General features: G+C 38.4%; 2 protein-coding genes and 1 long non-coding RNA gene across 3 annotated transcripts; all 3 read right to left on the reverse strand.

The window, feature by feature from the left end:
• Positions 1 to 97: 97 nt before the first annotated feature.
• On the reverse strand, positions 98 to 1920 carry LOC120716071. Its single transcript, XR_005691795.1, has 3 exons — positions 1551 to 1920; positions 1237 to 1269; positions 98 to 313 (listed from the first exon to the last, which is right to left on the reverse strand). It is a non-coding gene; the product is annotated as an uncharacterized LOC120716071 (long non-coding RNA).
• A 4553-nt stretch (positions 1921 to 6473) lies between these two features.
• LOC120716068 (Fc receptor-like protein 5) lies at positions 6474 to 12715 on the reverse strand. Its single transcript, XM_040003409.1, has 14 exons — positions 12608 to 12715; positions 11846 to 12124; positions 11470 to 11745; positions 10968 to 11267; positions 10536 to 10796; positions 10047 to 10295; positions 9759 to 9866; positions 9594 to 9609; positions 9423 to 9514; positions 7446 to 7508; positions 7288 to 7347; positions 6870 to 6932; positions 6620 to 6682; positions 6474 to 6508 (listed from the first exon to the last, which is right to left on the reverse strand). The coding sequence occupies exons 3-14, from the start codon at positions 11615 to 11617 to the stop codon at positions 6501 to 6503; spliced, it is 1431 nt and encodes a 476-aa protein (XP_039859343.1). The 5' UTR covers positions 11618 to 11745; positions 11846 to 12124; positions 12608 to 12715; the 3' UTR covers positions 6474 to 6500.
• Positions 12716 to 12791: 76 nt separating this feature from the next.
• Positions 12792 to 21555, reverse strand: LOC120716069 (leukocyte immunoglobulin-like receptor subfamily A member 3; the record flags this gene model as incomplete). The annotated part of the gene is made up of 7 exons (XM_040003410.1): positions 21415 to 21555; positions 21092 to 21124; positions 20404 to 20670; positions 19431 to 19703; positions 15792 to 16058; positions 15209 to 15481; positions 12792 to 12874 (listed from the first exon to the last, which is right to left on the reverse strand). Coding segments are annotated over exons 1-7 (1233 nt in total), but the record flags the coding sequence as incomplete, so codon positions are not given.
• Between the last annotated feature and the right edge of the window lie 626 nt (positions 21556 to 22181).

Raw genomic sequence — 22181 nt, forward strand, 5'->3', positions numbered from 1 at the left:
ATTCAAGCTGTTTTATTCCAGATTAAAATTTTAAACTCACCAGTTTCCCGAATGGTGACAGAGTCACTTTCTTGTGGGCCTGAATTTGTCCCTTTTATACGTCCTCTGCAGCTGTAGATGCCAGCTTTAGAGGTCACCAGTTCTCTCTTTGATTCACCAGCTACTGCGGTCTTCTGATTAGAGTTAAAACTGGGTTCTCTGAACCAGTCGTATTGAAAGTCAGCAGAGTTCTTCACATCACAGGTCAGTGTCACACTGCCCCCTGCTGGTATAGTTAATCTGTCTGCTGTCAGAGTGGCCTTCACTCCAAGTTCTGTAATTTAGAAAAATATCAAAAGAATAAAATTGTTGCTCTGAATGTTTGATGCAAACTTAAATAATGTGAATCATCTTTTGCAGCCATACAATTCAACACACTGAACATCTACAGAGACTTTGGAGTGACGTGTTAGACAGCTTCTAATCAAAACACCAAATGAGGGATGAAGGAAACAAACTCTATGCTGAGCTCAGAGCAGCATTTGGTTACCATGTTCATGTTGGTTTTTCCTTTAATGTGTCATCTGTGTGGAGCTTTTGATAATTAGCATTTTTATAGCTCCAAGAGGTAATACAATACAATACAATACAGTTTTATTTATATTGTACATTTAAAAACCCGAAGGCACACCAAAGTGCTTCACAGTAATATGGAGAATCAACATAAGTCAATAACAGGGTACAGATTGGGCACCAGCACAGACAGAATAGAGGCACTAACAGACCAGAGGAGTTAGATAAATACAAAATCCACTAAGAAGACAAAAACAGCAACAAAATTAATAATAAATAAATAAAATAAATAAATAATAAATTTAATAAAATTTAATAAAAAATTTATAATCCAAAAATTAATCCAAAAAATCCCACTGTATGAAACAACATACAATCCAACAGCAAAACTCAGTGAGATAAACTGCACTACACACACTGTTGATATATTCTGATCAGATAAACATGAAAATAAAATCCACATGTATGAAACCACAGCTCTTCAGTAAATATACAGTTTGTATCGTGGGTGTGTGTTTGAGTGCTCACACACTTAACATGGTTATATTAACATTTCACCAATAATCTCAATGAAATGTTTGGTTTATGATACAAAATATAACACAGACGAGCAAAACAGGAGAAGCTAAATACTAGTTAAGATCAACACGTATGATATAAATGGAAGAAAAAACAGTTTCTCACCTTCAGTGTTTCCATGTCTGACTGTACTGAGCACTAAAGTAATGAATGAAACATCATCAGACATTATACAACTGACAAAATCACAATAAATATATAAACTGAGGCTTTTTAAATCTTCACATGGCACAGTTATCATCAAATTTATGTTTCTATTAGCTGTGAAACAGGCTGGAAACATGAAAAAAAATCTACTCTGCTGTGTTGAAGCTGTCAGGTAAACAGGTTAAAGCAGTCATACACTGTAACTGTCACCAGTGAGAAACATTTTCCTTCATCACTGCCATTCAAACAGTAAAGGTGTGTATTGTACTCACAGAATAACCCCAGCAAACAGAGCAAAGAGTGCCCCATCCTCACGTCCAGCCCTGCACGCTGATCTGCATCTAATCTCAACGTGTTCGACTTTGCATTGATAATAAATGCAGAACAAAGAGAAGCTGCACTTAATGTAGATAAGATCAGAGTTTATATTCAGCTCCTCCTTCTATCACCTCTCTGTGCTTCCTTCCTTTTACACAAACCTCAAACAGCTCCTGTAGCTTTGACTGCAGCAGTTGTGTGATGTGTTCATGTTCAAACTTTTTCTTGTTTTGTGATACACAAGTGTCTTTCAACCCTATTTAACAAAGTTTTTGCTTTTTTTTCTCAGTTAGTTTCTGTTTAAATTTATTTTATTTACTTTGCTTTACATATCCAAGAAACTCTGTTTTTGGAAAAAAAAAATATGAAAAAAAAGTTTTTAAAAAAGTACTGAAGTACCTTTCTTGTACTTAAAGTGCAAAAACTGAACAAAAACATACAGAAATGTAAGCTTGTTGTTAAAACTTCTTAATTTTTTGTTTTCAGTTATTAGTTTTGAATAATTTAACTTTGGTTTGATTTACAGATCTATTACATTGTTTAATGAAGAGTGATAATATTGATTTTACTGAAAGGCTCAGCTTCTGCATCACAGACCAAACTCATCCTGGATGGAGCAGCTTAATGTAACTGCAGAGTCCAGCAGACAGATAAATATGAGTGAAGTATTAATGTTTGTTTACAAACCCATCATATGTTACAAGTTAAGATTTTGTGGGTAGAAAGAGAGATTATTTTTATTTAATTCACAGATAGATGAACTTTTACAGCACGTCCATACAGAGACTTAAAGGCAGCTGCTTTTCAGCGTGAGCAACAAACTTTTCACATTTTCCCATAAAAATTTTTTTTTCTTTTACTGTCTTATCACCACAAGGATGCTATTTTTGTCTGTTTTCACACACTGCCATGCATACTTTAATGAAGCAGTGGAAATTATTGCTATTATTTCAGTACAGGTAGGTCATATAAACATGTGTCGTCCACACAAAGGTAAAAGGGAAATTTCCACTGTGCTCTTCGTCTGAATTGCTTGTTAACTCTCTGCTGTGAGCTGATAACATAAAACAAGACACCTGCTAAGCTGAAGACTTTAGGCTGAAACCACAGGCTGCATTTCCTCCTTTCATGGTGATAAGGCCACACACCACAAGGTCTGCCAGTAGATAAATATAAGCATGTAGCAGAATAGACGAGGACCAAGGATCACACACACACACACACACACACACACACACACATACAGATGCATCGTAGCTGCACAGGAGGAATAAAATGTTGATCTGTATTGTCACATTTGCAGTTTGATGTGTTATTATTGTTTGGTATTGCTGCTTGAATGAAACAGTCACTTTACTGGTGTGCATTTATTGGAGTTTTATTTCAATGTTTTAAAAGTTTTACATAAATTAAAAACATAAAACATTCCCAATGTGGAAAACCTTTCAAAAGATGAATTCAGAGACACAAACATGGATCAAAAACAACTTGCACTGGTGCTCAACAGCTCAAAATGTTTTCACGTCTTTAACTGAGGGTGTTGATTTTGACTGTACACTGTGTGTCCAGACACATGATGTCTGTGCTGCGAAGTAAAACAGAACGAGGGCTGTAACAGCAGCACAATAATCGCACACTCAGGGTAAACACATAAAAACACTTTCAGCATTAAAAAATCTTTAATGACCTGAATCATTGCTGAGAAAAATTACATAAAAATACACAATAACATTAAGCTGTGAAGAGCTGCATGCCAAAACAATATTGGGCCGTTCACCTCTTCTGCTTCTCCTTCATTAGTGCCTGAAAACCAATATGAAGGTGTTTTATTATCACCTACGCAGCTGAAATGGTAAATAAGACTCCTACACTTTCCTATAAACGTCACAGTTAATGAGACCTTTTCTTAATCTATAAATAAGGTTTCTTTCTTGTTTCCCTGTTGTCTTCACTTGATCCACTTTGCTTCTGTCTGCCTCTGTGTCCCACCTTTACTGACATTTATTTAATAATTTTAGTGCTTTTACTTCAAGTTTATAGTGTCATCTCCACGCCCACCGTGTCTTGTTTAAGTGTCTATTTTGCCAAAGTGTCTGACATTTTATTTCCCTTAATATCCACATGTGCTGGAACACAAATGAGTCTGATTTGATGCCGTGCATGTTTCTCTGTTTTCACACAGGTGAACTCAGCTGAAATGAAAGAAGTGTTGGAAGGTCTTTTCCTTCAGCACAGCTCAGAGCAGGTATAAATAAATACTAATCTATAGGAGGAGTGTTGGTGACCACACTGGCACCCAGTGGGGCATCACTAGTGTTTAGATGCTGTTTTGTTTCTCCTCATCACTTGCTAGAAAGTAGGAGGTGTCTCTGCGCTAGTAGAGCAGTAATGTGCCTGTTGTACAGTGTAAGTACAATGATAAGCTTAAATGAATGTTTTAGGTCTGATGTTTCTGAAATTCTTGAGATCAGTTAATGATCAAAATGGAGTGGAGTGCAAAATTATAATACTGCGACTTCTCTGAGTCGTGCTGACCATGATTGATGCAGAGCTTTAGTACTCTGTGATGTTCTGTCTCCATCTTTCATATGAGATTCATCACATGTACAAGTTATCTTTTCCTTTAACTGCATCCTGTGACAGCAGCACACAGAGAGCTTCTCTCTGTAAATGTTCTACTTCAGTCCTCTGTGTCAGATACATGCAGACTGCTGTCATGCTCTGAACTGTTAGTGACCGCAAATAATACTCACATCTGCTTATTTCAGGTTTGCATGATAACGCAGTTACAACCTGCTTGTGTTGTTAGTCTGTCAATAATCTCATACAGGAAACAAAAATCCAACATAAAATGTTCAAATGTAAAAAGATTTTATTTCTATCTTCTAACTACAGATGCAAAAAAATGATCAGAAACACAACAATATACATGAAATACATTCAAATGTATTCACTGCCTATGATATAATTCTTATTTATATAATGTACGAGATCTTTAGACAAACACAGTTAAAGTATTTGTTGGAGCCCATATCAGTATTTACTTGTGAAACACTGCAAACACTGACTTTAAGTTGTGCTGTCAGATACTAAAGATCACATATTTCACACTTTGTTCTCAGTGGTGTTTAGGGATGGGTATTGATAAGATTTTCACGATTCCGATTCCATTTTCGATTCTGTTTAACGATTTGATTCTTTATCAATTCCTTTTTAAAAAGGAGAACACTAAGGTCGATTAGCTTAGAACTTTGTTTTATATCTTCTCTTTGAACAAGAAAGAAATTTAGGACTAACATGGCCTTGCAAACCCAGCAGTGAGATCTTAAGAGATCCAGCCTACGGCTCATCAATGGGGTGTCACAGGGTCCCCAGGAAAAAAAATGTATATGTAAAATAATAAAATAAATATTCTTCTGTAGCAATAACAAAGTATAACATAAATTATTCTGTAGCAATTACACAAGAATATCCAGTAATGTCCCTGCCTACAATTAAACACATTCACTTACCAAAGTGAAATCGGGGGCATCTGCTGTGGTAAATGGGTGCAAACCTTTGACCACAAACTTAGTCACTGCTCGGTGACATTCGTCTATCCTGACCTGAAAGGAGACGCTAACGGTAGACTGCAGCGAGAACTGCCAGCATCTGAGCCAGCCAGACTCTGTCTCTCTCATCATGGTCGCCTAAATGCACAGTAATGGCAGGTTTTGTAATAAGGCAGATCACGCTAACATATGCACTGTTAGTTGATCATTTACCTGCCGCATTAACAGGTATCACCGCGCAAGCACTAGCTGGTAGTCGGGCCGTACGCGTGTCTTAGTGCAGTTGAACATAATCCACAAAGTCCGCTTGTAGTCGAAAAACAAACAGGCAAACATTTATTTCCACAGTTTTGAAATACAGTGATCCATTTGAATGTTCCAGTACTCTGCAAACACGGTAAGAAACTGTTTTTTTCCACAGCTAGATAAAGCCCCCGTAGCTCCACACTGCCTGTCGCGGACCCTCCCCCCCGTGCACAGTTACCGTGTGTTAAAGGAACAGTACGTACAATTAAATAAGGCAAGAAAAAATACAATTTAACTGTAAATCTTATGCTAAACAAATTATAAAGTAAAAACTGAAATTCCCCATTATCTTACACTTATCCTTAATCCAAAAATGATTCAACTTATTAACAAATACACACTCTGTGCAATCTGAGTAAACTAAGAGATGATTAGACCTTATCCTATACAACAGGAGAGGACGTGCAAACGTTACCGCTGCTGCTGGGTTGAGATTCACGAGTCCGGAGCGGAATTAAAAACACGACATTCATTTAAGGTCATCGTGTGTTTTGTGAGCAAATGCTTTTGCATATTCGTAGTGTTTCCTCCCTTAAATGAAATATCTACTTTGCAAGTACTGCAAGTTGCCCTGTTGTCATCCGTTCTCGTAAAGTATAACCAAACTTTTGAGCGTTTAAGCCGCTTAGGCGCCGTGTTTCCTGCCAGGTAAATGACGCTCCGCAACGTGGTGATGTCATTCGGGGCGACTGGAATCGATAAGGGAATCGTTTGCAAAAATGGCAAACAATTCCAAGGAATTGAAACAGTGGGAACCGGTTTTCAACAAGAACCGGTTTTCAATACCCATCCCTACTGCTGTTGGAACATGTTAGATACATTCAAGGTTTATTACAAAATCTTTAATAAAAAACTGAATATAAAAAGCATGAATATTAAATAGAAATACACCTGCATTTATTTATGCTATAAGAGAGCAATATGTCTGATATTATTACTTAATATTGTAACTGTACATAAAGCTGAGCATGTCTGATATTTGGGCAGCAGAGGAGCAAGAGTGGCTTCATAAAAAGCTTCTTCTTGGCTTTGCTGCTACAGCTCTCCTCACTGACCTGTAAGACAAGCACAAAAAGACAAAGTGATTTCCAACATGTAAAGATATTATGAGCTGAAGACATTTAATAATGTGAAGAATAAATCAGCCTGCATGGCAGCAGAATTACTGAGAGAGCTTCCTGATGTGACTTCAGAATAAACTGCTGCATCAGCTGCAGGACTTGATGTTCCTGTGAATGAAGAGAAGATCATTGAGAACAATAATATCATTAACCAGGAGGAAACTGGATGTCTGCAATAATGCAAAGATAAAAGAGAAGATTTTTAAAAGCTAATGAAGTGTGAATACATAAATATAACCTGTAAAATAAACATGTTGAACAATATTCAGTGGAGATGATGGCAGACTTTGCTCACCTTTGTTTTTCTTGGCTTTTTCTTTTTTGGGCTGTTTGACCTCAGCATACATCAGACTGTCCTCTAAAAGAGACGTCAGAGCTCAGCACACATTTGTTCAGCACAGATATGATGACAAGAACATTACTACAGAGTAAAAACATGAGAGAAACTGTTTAGTTTGGGGACATATAGATGGACAATACCATACTGTACAATAACAATATCATTCTGTATATGAAGCAGACAAACTTACACTAAACTCTGAACGGCCCTCGATGTGTATAAGATTCAGTCTGCTGATGTGTAGTGGTCGTATGTAGTAGCTAAGCTTGGTCAGTGAATAACTAAACTCCATGTTGACCTATAATTACCTGCAATATAATGATGTGATGACACATTCAAGCACAAACACTGAATGAGACTGTTGTGACTGTACCTGCAGCTCCCGTCTTCACCTCAGAGTAAACAGCACTCTGCTCTGGTTTATGATGCTTCTCTGTGAAGATGATCAGATACATGAAAATAATTAAAACATTTTAAACACTTTAAAAACTTCCCAGGCTTTTTTCTGCACTGAGTGTTTTGTGTACTCACTCTTCTTTCTAAGGTTTTGGAGTTTAATAAGAGAGTATGTGACGTCTCGGGGTTCATCTGCACCTGAAATGTAAAAATGTTTGTAAACACATCACATTCAATTTCATTATTTGTTTAAGTCAAATCCAGGACTGTCAGATATTTTCAGAGCATGAACCCATCATGGTGTTACTGTTTGTGTTGTTCTGATATGAAACAACAACATTTGTGGATTCTTTCAGTCGAGTTAAAGATACACAGCAAATTCAAAAGTGTTAAATGTTTTGGTGTTAATAGTCTTCTTGCAAAAGTAGAGTTAATTTTACTCTAAGCAGAGTCACATTCTTTTAATGTAACTCTGAGGTGTAAAATGATAGTAGTTAAAATCGAGTGTTAAAAATGAGTGTTTCTCTGTCAAATCTGGAGGTGTTACAATGGAAACATTAACTCTTGACCTCTTAACTCTGAACTCCTACAGGGGCTATGACACCAACAGAGTAAATTCACAGACTCCGCCCCCAGCACGGCTCCAATCGAAGCTGAAGTGAAGCCGTTTCAGAACATTTTGCTCTACATATTTGAGTTGTTTGCCATGCTTGGTAAGTCATTTTTTCAAAGATTGTTTCAATTATTATTATGAGCTTTTACTTCTGTGGCTCTTTGGAGTTGAGACAAAGCTGTGTGAAAGGCATTAGCCATGTTGCTCGCTGATAGCATAATATTCTGTTTTAGCTAGCTGAAAGGTATTGTTTGCGGGCAAATACCACAGCCTTGAAAAAAAGCTTGCATGTGAATTTTCAGTCAAACTTTTGGTCAAATACACCTAAAACAATGTCTAGAATGTGAAATGTTGGTATAATGGTGCTACTTGAAGCCTGAAAACGATCGCCTATAAAAAAAACAAAACAAAAACGAGCAAACAGCAGTAGCAGGCGTCCTGACTGGGTTCGACATTAGCATAGATCCCTCCAGAGTTTTGTGCACACGGTTTAGGTAACAATTAAAAAGGTTGAGGTTTTACATTTAGTTCAGTATTACCTGTTGCCTGTGTCTTTGTCTTTTGGGAAAATACTTTACACAAGTAATGGCTCAAAGAGGATTCCTTTTTTTTTTTTTTACTGTGCTGCAATTGTTTACTGGATTATTTGTGCCATTAATTAGTGTCAACTAATTTTTATTCAATCTCCGCACAGGATATGCTTGTGAAGATGGAATATGGGGGAGAGCAGAAGTGCGTTGAAGTTCCACAAAGGGATGAATGAAGGACATGCATATTGTATTGAAGAAATAAGTGATGAGAATGCTGTTATTTGCATTTACCATGTCAGACCTTTTGATAAACAAAATTCTAATGAAAGTGAGAACATGTACACTGTTACATCTTTCAGAAAATGTTTTGAAATTGTGGTGCACAGTTCAGAATAAATGTTTTTCAAAAACCATTTCATCTTTTTAGTAAATATTTATTTCCAAAAGAAATTTCTAGAAGTTCAGAACAGTAAAATTCCCGCTTTTTAGAATGAATTAGACTCTTGTGAATGGTTTAGTTTAGTTTAACTCTTACGTAGTTAAACTAAAATACTCTTTGAGAGTTAATATATAAACTCTTAACACCAAGTGTTAAATTATCAACTCCAGACAGATTTGGTGTTTAACACTAAATCAGAGTTAACGTACCAACTCTCCAAAAAGAGTTAAATTAACACTCTCTGGTGTGGACCCATATAGACACTTTAATAGTGTTGAAATCAAATCCGACAGTGTTAATTTGGACATGCTGGATTTGCTGTGTACAATCAGGTTGTAAAATCCTGTTTGTTTCTGATCTTTTGTGCATGTAGTCAGTTGGTTATTTGGATGTTTGTCCAGCTGGATTTTGATAAATGTTCTTTGAAAAGCTGCTGAGCACAAACTGAACCTAAGAAATGTTCCTGTTAATGGAGACTGAATGAAAAGTCAATATTAATAATGATAATAAAGATCGGTTTAAGTGCTGACCAGGATGAAGAGAGTTGTGTTCATGAGTTTCATTCTGGTTGACTCCATGATTTGTGGAGGAGCCCGGACTGTGACTCTCAGACTGGATCGACCTGAAACAGGAAATAAACACAATAAACTCAAAAGTAACTGATGTTTGTTTAAAATTATAATAAAAAGTATTTTACCAACCTGGTGAAGCAGGAATCTGTGAAAGAGACAAATGTTATTACACATGTTTGTGATGTGAATTATTATTTTGTGTCATGAGATCAGAATACATGTATATGTGTGAATAATTAAAGTGTATGTAGTAAATAAACTCTCTAATAGAGCATGACAAGAAGAGGCTCTTACACTTGGACTGTCTGCAGCGATACAACAAGAGCAGGAGAATAATAATGAGAGAGACGCCACAAACCAGTCCAACCATCAACCACACAGGAGATGAAGAGCTGTCAGCTCCTGACATGGTTACAAGAAACAATAATTATTCATTAATGAATTATATGTATTTATATATATATATATAATTTTACAAAATTGAGCCAGGCGAGTTTGAGACTTAAATCAGAAAATCTAATGTTCCTTCTTAGTCATCAAACTCATTTATAAAACTCCATCAGATGTTTTGATCCTGCTCACCTTTAACTGACATCCAGCTCTGTGCTGACTCTCTTCCTGAGTACTGACACTTGTAGAAACCTTCATCAGACTTTGACACTGCAGAGATCTTCAGCTCCCCTCGGGTATCATTTTGAAGAAGTTTGTCATTGTGATAGAAAAACACATTGGAAAGTATTTTTTGTGTTCTCAAACTGCAGCTCAGACTAACAGAAGCTCCCTCAGTCACAGGATGAACAGGACTCACCAGGATAGGACCATTACCATCATCTGTGACACAATCACACACAATTGTTTCAGTCACATCAGCTGGTGCACACTTTTAGAAAAAGCTGACAAACAATAATAAGAACAGATTGTACAAATGCTCATCATCAAGATCTGATCTTCTATGTTTAAAAACTGCTATTTTCCCCACATGAAATGACTTCACATACAGCAAAGCTGGGACAAATGTTCATGTGATGTTTAAATCATACAAATCCAAGTAGTAAATGTATAATAACATACTCTGTACAGTGATGTTGACTGCACTGCTGAACTCTCCTGATCCAGACTCACACCAGTACACTGCAGTATCTGACTTTGATGTGTTGATGTCACATGTGGATCCAGTCATTCTCCTACAGTCAGAGTACAGTCGGCCGTCCTCAGAGAACTTCCTCACTCTCCACTCAGTGAAGTTTCCCTCACAGGTCAGTGAGACAGAGTCAGAGGTGAAGTGTTGCACTCTGTCAGGACTCACTGTGAGAGACGCTGCTGAATGAACATCTGGAAACAACATGCAGTGAAGAGACAAAGCTCACAGATGTTAGGATTCAAAATATCACAGTGAAAATATAAGTTTGACTTTTGTGTGGTTCACAGGAGCCTGATAGTCATGCAGCCAGATTTACAGACTTTCAAATCATCAACATGAAGATTAAAATTCCTCAAACTGACCTGCAGACCAGACAAACTTTGGTTGACTGTGATCAGTGTGATACTCTGGGTCTCCTCTTCCAGCTCTGCACACATATCCTGCTGTGTGTGTCTGTCCATGAATGATGTAGGAGTCCTGTGCAGTCCCACTGCCATCAGGTAGCAGCTCATAACTGGAGGATTTCTCTGATAGATCAGGAACAGCTTTATACCAGTAGAAGCTCCATCCTGCAGACGGATGTTCAACCTCACAGTTCAGAGTTACTGAGGCTCCAGGACTCAGCCATGATGGAGACACAGTGAGGACAGGACGGGGTTCATCTGTTCAACAAAGATTTTCTCTCAATGTTTCGTCTCTTAACTCTGAATTCAATGTCACTAAAATGTTGACTCACAAATATTTATGATGAACTTTAAGAGTGAGACTATCTAAACATGTCAAATATCTCAACATGTACTAATAAAAACACATTTTTACAAACTGTTTCTATTTCCAGGTTAAATGAACTATGACTCTACTTACTGTCAGAAACTGTCAGTGTGACTGAATCACTCCACTCTGTTGTTTCATGCTGTGAACTTTTCATTCTGCCCTTACAGCGATAGTTTCCACTGTTGGATGATGAAGCAGATCTAATCCTGTATTCATTTTGATTTGGAGCTTTTATCATGCTGTTTGTTTCCCACTCATAATCCCACTCAGTGTCTCCTCCATGGATCTCACATCTGACAGTGATCGTCTCTCCTCTGTATATCTCAGACCAGTTTGGATGCAGAGTCACAACAGGTCTGATTGGGACTGTATTCAGGAAATGAACAAATGAATGACAAAAGGGGTCAATTTCCATCAGATACTTTTCATCAGGTAGTGATTTGGGGTTCATTAACTTTGAACTCACCAGTTTTCCCAATCCTGACTGACTGGCTGTCCTCTGTGTAGTAAACTGGGTTTCCTCTTCCTCCTCTGCACCTGTAGAGTCCTTCCTGTGAGACACTGATTTGTCCATTTGAGTGGAAAACTGCATCTTGTGTGGTCAGGGCTTCAGAGGATTTCTCATCTCTGTACCAGTAGTATTTCCATCCAGATGATGATGATGGGTTCACAGAGCAGGTCAGGGTCACACTGCCCCCTACTGGAACAGCTGTGTTATCAGCTCTCAGTTTGGCCTTTGGTTTATCTGCAGTTCAGTTTAGAAAAAGAACAAAAGTCAATGACTGAATCAAACCAGTTGAAATAACTTGGTGGAAATATGGAAATAATAAATATAACATAACTTTAATGGTGAAGCTACAACAAACTGTACAACTATCACACAAACACAACACTAATCTTTCATATTTAATTTGCTGCATTTCTAAGTTAAAAACACACATGAGGAACAATCAGTGGATTTAATGTTTCTTAGTGGATGTGGTGGAGCAGCTGAGACAGATCCAGCATTTGTTCTGCATTTCATCTTTCATGTATTAGAGCTGCACAGCAGAGAAGTTACTCTCATATGTTTTGTTCTCTTCACTGTGAATAAAAAGCTGCTGTTCAGGTTTTTGTTGTTGGAATAAAAACTAAACATTTTACTGACCAACATGAAAGACAGTTATAAAGCTGTAAGAAAGAAGAAGTGCTTTTTCCTTATTTAGATACTCTGGATGAAAGATCTTACATGATACAGTCAGTGTGATGATATCACTCCACTCTGAGAAGAAATAGTCCCTTCTGCCCCGGCAGCTGTATCCTCCACTGTCAGACTCAGTAGCTCTGATGATTCTGTATTCATTGGATGTTGGAGGTGTGTTTAACTTGGCTGCTCTCCATTCATACGTCCACTGAGCTCCTTCACCTCCCTGAATCTCACATCTGACAGTGACTGTCTCACCGCTGTATATCTGAGTCCAGGATGGCTGCAGGGTCACAGTGGGCTTACTGGGAACTGTTCACAGAAAAATATCCAGTTAGACACAAATACAAACATGAAGTCATTTTGAAGCCTGATTTTCTTTTTGCTGTTGTTCAGAGGAGAAAGATTTACTGCATCCTGGTGACATTTTGACTTTAAATGAAGTTGGATTTAAAAATCAGTGTTTACATTTATTTACCGTGTGGTACACGTGTGTGGTGGCCCACCAGTGTATCTGACTCACACAGCCTGTTCTCCACACACTCCACATTTATAAAGTGATCTACAAATCCTAACATTACAGCTAACAGCTGCATTTTCCCTTTGAAGAACCACTTACAGCTACAGAGACAGGGAGTGAAGGTGGACAGTATATCCTTGTTTTTATGGCAACAAATTTACCTCGAAAGTGGTACAACTGTGTATAATATGATTCACAAGCATTAAGTAAGATTTACAGATGTGTGCAGTAATTTGTGTGCAACTTTTCAGGTCTCCAGTTCACACAAACTATTGTACAAATGTGTCGACACAAACCTGAGTAACTGCTGATCATTGAGGCACAAATTTTAACGTCTGGATTGTTTTTCAGATTTCTTTCTTTAAAATTCATCGTCCATAATTCAGAGATGATAATAAATATACTTAATACAATACAAGATGTCTTAATAAGAAGAAGAGCTTTTTTACCTTTTAAGAACTTTTTAACAAAAACTTTAAAGAGGAGAAAAACAGCACAGGCCTGTGCAGGCCTACTTTAAATAAAGCATCACTCTGCAGGTCTGTTTGAGTTCAGAATAAGTAAATAAAATGTAGCTGTGGTCCAATAATTGTAAAATAAGAAGAATAATCATGAAAACTATTTGTATATAATTATGTCTTCAGTCCATTTCAATGAGCGATCATCTTCTGTTGTTTTCATGCAGCCACGGGCAGCCCTGAGTATAAAATCAGCCCGTTCTCACTCCCGAGGCGTAACATGTCGACGTTTTGTCACGTCCCGCGGCGTTCCTGAGGAACGCGAAAGGAGACCTTCGGCGTTCTTATGGTACGCGGCGGGTTATGGCTGGAATCCAGTGCAAATGACGCTCCCGCGGTAGTAGACGTTCCAGCCCTAAACCTAACCTTATTCCTGACCTTAACCAGGACTTTAATGATGTTAAATAGTGTGTTTCTAAGCGATTTGAAGAAAAAGAGCAAACATGTGTAGATTCAGTCCACACGGTTCTCATATTTCCTCTTTTTTCCGAGGTCGTCATTTAGGAACGTGGTTGGGTAGCCGAAAACGTAATATGGTGACGATTTGTCACCTAGCGTAAAATGTTACGCTTTGGGAGTGAGAACGAAAACACATCAGCCCAGGGTCGAAAACATAAAGATATTTATTGCACAATAACAGCATATCTGGTGATAATACACAGATCACAACACCTTAAATACACGTGGAAGAATCACCTCGTGCCCACGTGGGGGTTTTGAGGGGTCTAATTTTTTTTGAGTCTAATTTAACTGCCAGCTTCACACAGATCCACAAATGTGAGCTGCTTTCAAGTCCCAGTGTGATGCTCAGTGTTCTGAGTTTGGCTCGTAGCTGCTAACTAGCTTTCTGCTCTGGGTCAACTTATGGCAAAGTGCAGAGATGGAGAGAGGCGTGGGAAGGTTACAGCAGCACACTTTCTTCCTCTGGAGGCGGTGAACACAGTGAACAGCTGGATACTAACATGTGGCTCACAGCTGGGCCTGTCAGACTCTCTCTGGCTGCAGTAGCTGCTGCTATAAACACACTTTTCTTTTTCTCACTCTGTAAACTTCCTCCTGCAGATGTTACTCTCACTCGCTGCTTCGCACATACGCAGAGAGAGGTGGTCCCTGTCTTCACCACAACATTCAACCTGTGGCACGGAATACACGGAATACATTACCCATCAGGCCACCTTCTTAAAGGAAGGTTGGGACTTTTATTTTTAATTGTTTCACCCAAAGCTTGCGGGAGCCACAGCTGAGGGGCGGAAGAGCCGCAGGTTACCGACCCTGATCTGACCTGATGTTAGCTGAGCTGTTGATGACCTCGGATGACAACATGTTCAAGATTAACCTTTATTTTTGTTTGTTTGTTTGTTTGTTTTTAGGGCTCTGTGGCTTAATACACAGTCTTTCATGTCCACTTAAAGTCAGTTTAATGTGAAGAAGCATTTAGAAAGAGAGGCCAAAAATATTTAATAAAACACAATTTAAAGACTAACAGCAGATAATGAGCTAAAAATATGCAGTTTTTCTAGTCTTTTCTGCAGTTGATACCACAATGTTTATTTCTACATTTGTATGAAACACATGAAAAACTTAAATAACAGAAAGTTTAAAACTCACAAGTCTCCACAACTGTGACGTCACTGCTGTCCTCTGTGTAGTAAACTGGATCTCCTCTCCCTCCTCTGCAGTGGTACAGACCTCCTTGTGAGACACTAATAACTCTGTTTGCTTCATTTCCTCTCATGAGCTGAGCTTTAGAAGAGACTGAATCACGTCGGAACCAGTCAAACTTCCAGCCAGCAGAGCCCTCCACAGAGCAGCTCAGTGTCACACTGCCCCCTGCTGGTATGACTGAACTTTGTGCTGTCAGTGTGGCTCTGGGTTTACTTGCTGTTGAAGAAACAAAACCACAAAATTAAATCATCATCAAGAATACATTTCTTACAGCACTAATCACACTTTAAAGATTCACAGAGTAATTTATCTACAAACACAAAGATTAATTAGTTTCCCTGCATGTGACACATTAGACTGTTTAACAAACTAAAGATTTCACTGATTTATCATTCTCTTATCAAACTGAGAAAAACTGTTGTCGTGAGCTGCCTGCAGACAGCTGGATCATTGTTGGAGTTTTCCTGTTTAGACAGATGTAAACATGAAAACATGAAATGTCAGCATGAATCATGGTCCAACTCACATGAAACTGTCAGTGTGAAGGCATCACTCCATCCTGTTAAGAGATAGTCACTGCTACCCCGACATCTGTAGTCTCCACTGTGGGACACTGAAACTCTGCTGATCCTGTATTCACTGGATGTTGGAGGGCTGTTTGTGTTGGGTGCTGTCCATTCATATTTCCACACCTTTCCTTCACCTCCCTGAATCTCACATCTGAGAGTGATTGTCTCACCAGTGAATATCTGAGACCAGCTGTGCTGCAGCGTCACTGTGATCCTGTTGGAAACTTTCCACAGTAAAATTCCTCAGTTAGCACACAAAAGGAATGAGTGAACATTTTTATAATTTCTGTAGCTGAAACTCCTCCTGCTGGCTGATGGAAAAAATATATATTTTCTATGAAAAGGTTCATTAACAAGAGAGAGAAGTTTTCATCTTGAGATCCTAACAGAATAAAACAGATGCAGAAATCTGAAACAAATGTTTTATGTTCTCCTTTCTGTTCAGATCAATAATTTTAAACAGCTGAAGTCATTTCAAACATTTATCCACTGATTCAAATATATAATTCAATTCAATTCAATTCAATTTTATTTATATAGCGCCAAATCACAACAAAAGTCGCCTCAAGGCGCTTCATAGATACAGAGAAAAACCCAACAATCATATGACCCCCTATGAGCAAGCACTTTGGCGACAGTGGGAAGGAAAAACTCCCTTTTAACAGGAAGAAACCTCCGGCAGAACCAGGCTCAGGGAGGGGCGGCCATCTGCTGCGACCGGTTGGGGTGAGAGAAGGAAGACAGGATAAAAGACATGCTGTGGAAGAGAGACAGAGGTTAATAACAGATATGATTCAATGCAGAGAGGTCTATTAACACATAGTGAGTGAGAAAGGTGACTGGAAAGGAAAAACTCAATGCATCATGGGAATCCCCCGGCAGCCTATGTCTATTGCAGCATAACTAAGGGAAGATTCAGGGTCACCTGGTCCAGCCCTAACTATATGCTTCAGCTAAAAGGAAAGTTTTAAGCCTAATCTTAAAAGTAGAGATAGTGTCTGTCTCCTGAATCCAAACTGGAAGCTGGTTCCACAGAAGAGGGGCCTGAAAACTGAAGGCTCTCCCTCCCATTCTACTTTTAAATACTCTAGGAACAACAAGTAGGCCTGCAGAGCGAGAGCGAAGTGCTCTAATAGGGTGATATGGTACTACAAGGTCATTAAGATAAGATGGGGCCTGATTATTTAAGACCTTGTATGTGAGGAGCAGGATTTTGAATTCAATTCTGGATTTAACAGGAAGCCAATGAAGGGAAGCCAAAACAGGAGAAATATGCTCTCTCTTTCTAGTCCCTGTCAGGACTCTTGCTGCAGCATTTTGGATTAGCTGAAGGCTTTTCAGTGAGTTTTTTGGACATCCTGATAATAATGAATTACAGTAGTCCAGCCTGGAAGTAATAAATGCATGAACTCGTTTTTCAGCGTCACTCTGAGACAGGATATTTCTAATTTTAGAGATGTTGCGCAAATGGAAGAAAGCAGTCTTACATATTTGTTTAATATGTGCTTTGAAGGACATGTCCTGGTCAAAAATGACTCCAAGGTTCCTCACAGCGTTACTGGAGGCCAAGGTAATGCCATCCAGAGTAAGAATCTGGTTAGATACCATATTTCTAAGATTTTCAGGGCCGAGTACAATAACCTCAGTTTTATCTGAATTAAGAAGCAGAAAGTTAGCGGCCATCCAGGTCTTTATGTCTTTAAGACATTCCTGCAGTTTAACTAATTGGTGTGTGAGGATGGAGTGGTTTCCAGTCACAAGGAAACGTGAGCAAACACTGCATCATCAAAAACATCATTCACTGTTTTTTCCATCTACATATAAGATAATATTGAGCTATTTAATTGAATATTTGTGTCAATTATTAACACTTTTTGTATTTAGTATCAGAATTTAACACCAAAGGGCCGTAGTCTGTGACAAACATTAAAAAAACTCTGTTTGTATTTTAATTCCAGAACCATTATATCATTAAAAATTCAAAACCATTGGCGGCGGTTCAGCTCAGTGGGTGAGCAGTATGACCAGGTTCGAGTCCCAGCCTGCGACCCTTTGCTGCATGTCTTCCTTTTTCTCTCTCTCTCACTCGGCTTTCCTGTCTATCTAAATTGTCTCTATCCAATAAAAGCTAAAAGGCCTAAATATCATCTTTAAAAAATTAGGAGCATTCATGGTTCACGCATTTCATCTTTAATTATTGCTTCACAGCTCATGATGATATCAATGACTGTAGCTGTGCTTCTAGGTCACGTGTCTGTCTACAGAGCCACAAACAACCAGTACAGAGGTCTGATCGCCCAGTCAGTGACTGGACAGAAAATGTTCTGCTCACATCTGCAGCTCATACCTCAGCATAGCAAACCATTTTGTTTCAGTCATTAAATATTAAACTATTATTATTGTTATAATTGTCTCATTGTTTGTCTCTCACAGAAAAAGATGTTTGATGGTCCCAGAACATGAAGTTCTTTACACCCTTCGCTGTGTTTCACCCTCTTCACTGATCCTCAGTCAGTCCTGTTCATAATCACGTGAGAATCACAGGCTCAGAGAAATCTTTATTAAACTATCTCTCATCTCTGAGCTGACTCTTCAGAGTGTCTTCAGAATAATTCAAAAATGTTTCTATGACAACTCCACAGCCATTGGTCAAGATGGCCTCTGAAATGAGCCAATCACATAGAGCGACGTCACTCTGTCCTAAAACTGTAACTGATAAAAGCAACTGGTGTCATGGTCTGTGTGCAAAATGCAGACTCAACACAAGCAAAGCTTGAACTCAAAATAGCAGCTTTATCGCTGCACACAAAAAAAGAACTAAACTGGAAAACAAAAATAAACTTGACAGGCTTGTAGGCAGAACACACAGACATGGATGAGGGAGATCAAACACTGAAAAAGAGAAACACAGGGCTTAAATACACTGAGGGATAATGAAGGGAATGAGACACAGTAGGAGAGCACAGCTGGGAGTAATTAGGCAGAACGAGACAAGGGAAACAAAACTAGAAACACTGACGCAGACCTTCAAAGTAAAACAGGAAACACACCGACTGACCTCTAGACACGTAAACTTAACAGAGACTGTGAGACAGAACATAGAAACATGGGACAGAAATGCACAAAGTAGACACAACATGAACACATAAAACAAAACCTAAGAACTAAAACCGTAACAGCCATAACTGAGCCTGGGGTAATAATAATAATAACTGCAATAATCAAAACAGCAAAGGACTCAGAACATAAAACATATTATAAAATACCAAAACACACGAGACTCAAAATGCTGAACCGTGACAACTGGAGCATCAGGGGCCAAATCACAAGACACGTTTATGAATGACTGAGCCACACATTTAATTTCTGACTGATTAACATATTAACATTAAAAATAAAAACAGTATTATCAAATATTATAACCCCAGTATTGTTTATTATAACTTTGCAACAGTTTTATTATCATAAATAACTTGGCAGGTTGGGGCCATAAATCATTTTGTAACATAAGTTTATGTCATAATTTTGTCCCTCTCTGATCTCCAAACTTTGGAGAATCCATGTTGTTTTATTTCATATGACATTTTTAAACTCACCAGTTTCCTGAATGATGACTGGATCACTTTCTTCTGTGAGTAAATTTGTCCCTTTTATACGTCCTCTGCAGCTGTAGATGCCGCCTTTAGAGATCACAAGTTCTCTCTTTGATTCACCAGCTACTGTGGTCTTCTGGTTAGAGTTTAAACTGGGTTCACTGAACCACACATATCCAAAGTCAGCAGAGTTCTTCACATCACAGGTCAGTGTCACACTGCCCCCTGCTGGTATGGTTGTGCTGTTTGCTGTTACAGTGATCTTCACTCCATGTCCTGTAATTAAGAAATACAAAACAAAAACAAAAAAAAAACCCCACTGAACGAATTTGATGCAAATGAAGTCAAAAAAATATCACAACATAACTGAAAGCTAGTGGGGTTACATATTAGAGAGCTTCTAATTTAAATCTTAATCAAATCATCAAACATGGGAATATTTGATGAAACTAAAGAGGATGTAGAAATCTGGAGTGTGTCATGATCCCGGGTCTGACTTTGTATTTCTGAGGAGTTTTTAGGTTAAATTCTTTGTTGTCTTCCTGCTTTATTTTGGTATTCATTTGTTTCTTGTGTCTTATGTTGAGTTTTACTTCCCTCTTAGTGTGTTTGTTTGTGTGTGTGTGTGTGTGTGTGTGTGTGTGTGTGTGTGTGTGTGTGTGTGTGTGTGTGTGTGTGTGTGTGAGATAAGTTTCACTTTTTCTTATTCAGTCTGTCTCAGAGTGCATTTGGCTCCTCATCTTTTATCACATGATAGGATGAAGAAGTTTGATGTTTTCTTTTCTGCAGTTCAGGTCAATAACTTTAAACAGCTGTATTAGGTTCAATGATTTATCCACTAATTAAATATAAAACACAGAACTAAATTTTCAGAGACAATCAAAGGTCACAAACTGCATTAAGAGGTTCAACATATTTAGAAATGAAGAAACTTTGGAGAATACAAGATGTTTCCAGATTAAAATTTTAAACTCACCAGTTTCCTGAATGGTGACAGAGTTACTTTCTTCTGTCACTGAATTTGTCCCTTTATGTCCTCTGCAGCTGTAGATGCCAGCGTCAGAGGTCACCAGTTCTCTCTTTGATTCACCTGCTACTGCGGTCTTCTCAGAGTTAAAATGGGGTTCTCTGAACCACACATATTGAAAGTCAGCAGAGTTCTTCACATCACAGGTCAGTGTCACACTGCCCCCTGCTGGTATAGTTAATCTGTCTGCTGTCAGAGTGGCCTTCACTCCAAGGTCTGTAATTTAGAAAAAGATCAAAAGAATAAAATTGTTGCTCTGAATGTTTGATGCAAACTTAAATAATGTGAATCATCTTTTGCAGCCACACAATTCGACACACTGAACATCTACAGAGACTTTGGAGTGACGTGTTAGACAGCTTCTAATCAAAACACCAAATGAGGGATGAAGGAAACAAACTCTATGCTGAGCTCAGAGCAGCATTTGGTTACCATGTTCATGTTGGTTTTTCCTTTAATTTGTCATCAGTGTGGAGCTTTTGATAATTAGCATATTTACAGCTCCAAGAGGTAATAAAAAAAAAGATATATAATCCAGCAAACAGTCCAGCAGCATAACTCAGTGTAGTCTGCACTACACGCACTGTTGATATTTTTGTCATTTAGAGCAACACAAGAAGAAAAAACGATTTCTCACCTTCAGTGTTTCCATGTCTGACTGTACTGAGCACTAAAATAATAAATAAAACATCATCAGACATTATACAACTGACAAAATCACAATAAATATATAAACTGAGGCTTTTTAAATCTTCACATGGTACAGTTATTGCTCATCACCAAATTTATGTGTTTCCATTTGCTGTCAAACAGGCTGGAAACATGAAAAAAAATCTACTCTGCTGTGTTGAAGCTGTCAGGTAAACAGGTTAAAGCAGTCATACACTGTAACTGTCACCAGTGAGAAACATTTACCTTCATCACTGTCATTCAAACAGTAAAGGTGTGTATTGTACTCACAGAATAACCCCAGCAAACAGAGCAAAGAGTGCCCCATCCTCACGTCCAGCCCTGCACGCTGATCTGCATCTAATCTCAAAGGTTTCGACTTTGCATTGATAATAAATGCAGAACAAAGAGAAGCTGCACTTAATGTAGATAAGACCAGAGTTTATATTCAGCTCCTCCTTCTATCACCTCTCTGTGCTTCCTTCCTTTTACACAAACCTCAAACAGCTCCTGTAGCTTTGACCACAGTAGTTGTGTGACGTGTTCACATTTCCTGTCCACTGCAAACATTTAAGCTTCTTTCCTGTTTTGTGTTCCTACCTTTCTCTGTGATATACAAAGGTGCTCTGTTGCTTAGTTACTGACACACTTTGCAGGTCATAGTTTTGTCTTTGTTGTCGTGTCCTGTGGATCCTGTTGGAGTTTTCTTCTTCTGCAGACTGAGAGTCATTGTTTCACCAAGTGTTTTGGTCTATGACACCATTATTATTCATGGTGTCATAGATTGACCAGATTGGAGCAGAGTTCTGACTCGTGGTTGTAAAAGTTGCTCTGTACCTCCAGACCTCCTTTTTTATTCTTATTTGACCACAGATCTTCTCCATCGTTATGAATCTGTTGTATTCCTTATATTGTTTATTGGAGGAACTTTGTTGAAGTTCATCCTCCACACTCTTAGCTCAAAAACCATCAGGCAGTACTACAGTCACAGTGTTTCTTTAAGCTCAGCACAGATCTGTGAATGTTCTCACAATGTGCTGAAATTCTACTTTTAAGTT

The sequence above is a fragment of the Simochromis diagramma genome, unplaced genomic scaffold (assembly GCF_900408965.1).
Source record: "Simochromis diagramma unplaced genomic scaffold, fSimDia1.1 OVJJ01000784.1, whole genome shotgun sequence".
Lineage (NCBI taxonomy): Eukaryota > Metazoa > Chordata > Actinopteri > Cichliformes > Cichlidae > Simochromis > Simochromis diagramma.

Bases quoted from the DNA above. Each gene is read 5' to 3' on its own strand.
- LOC120716068 (XM_040003409.1), bottom strand. From the start codon at position 11,617: ATGATAAAAGCTCCAAATCAAAATGAATACAGGATTAGATCTGCTTCA. The intron at 9,867-10,046 runs GTGAGCAGGATC...TAACCATGTCAG, and splicing joins GAGCTGGATGTCAGTTAAAG to GAGCTGACAGCTCTTCATCT. The intron at 7,348-7,445 runs GTGAGTACACAA...TCATCTTCACAG, and splicing joins CCAAAACCTTAGAAAGAAGA to AGAAGCATCATAAACCAGAG.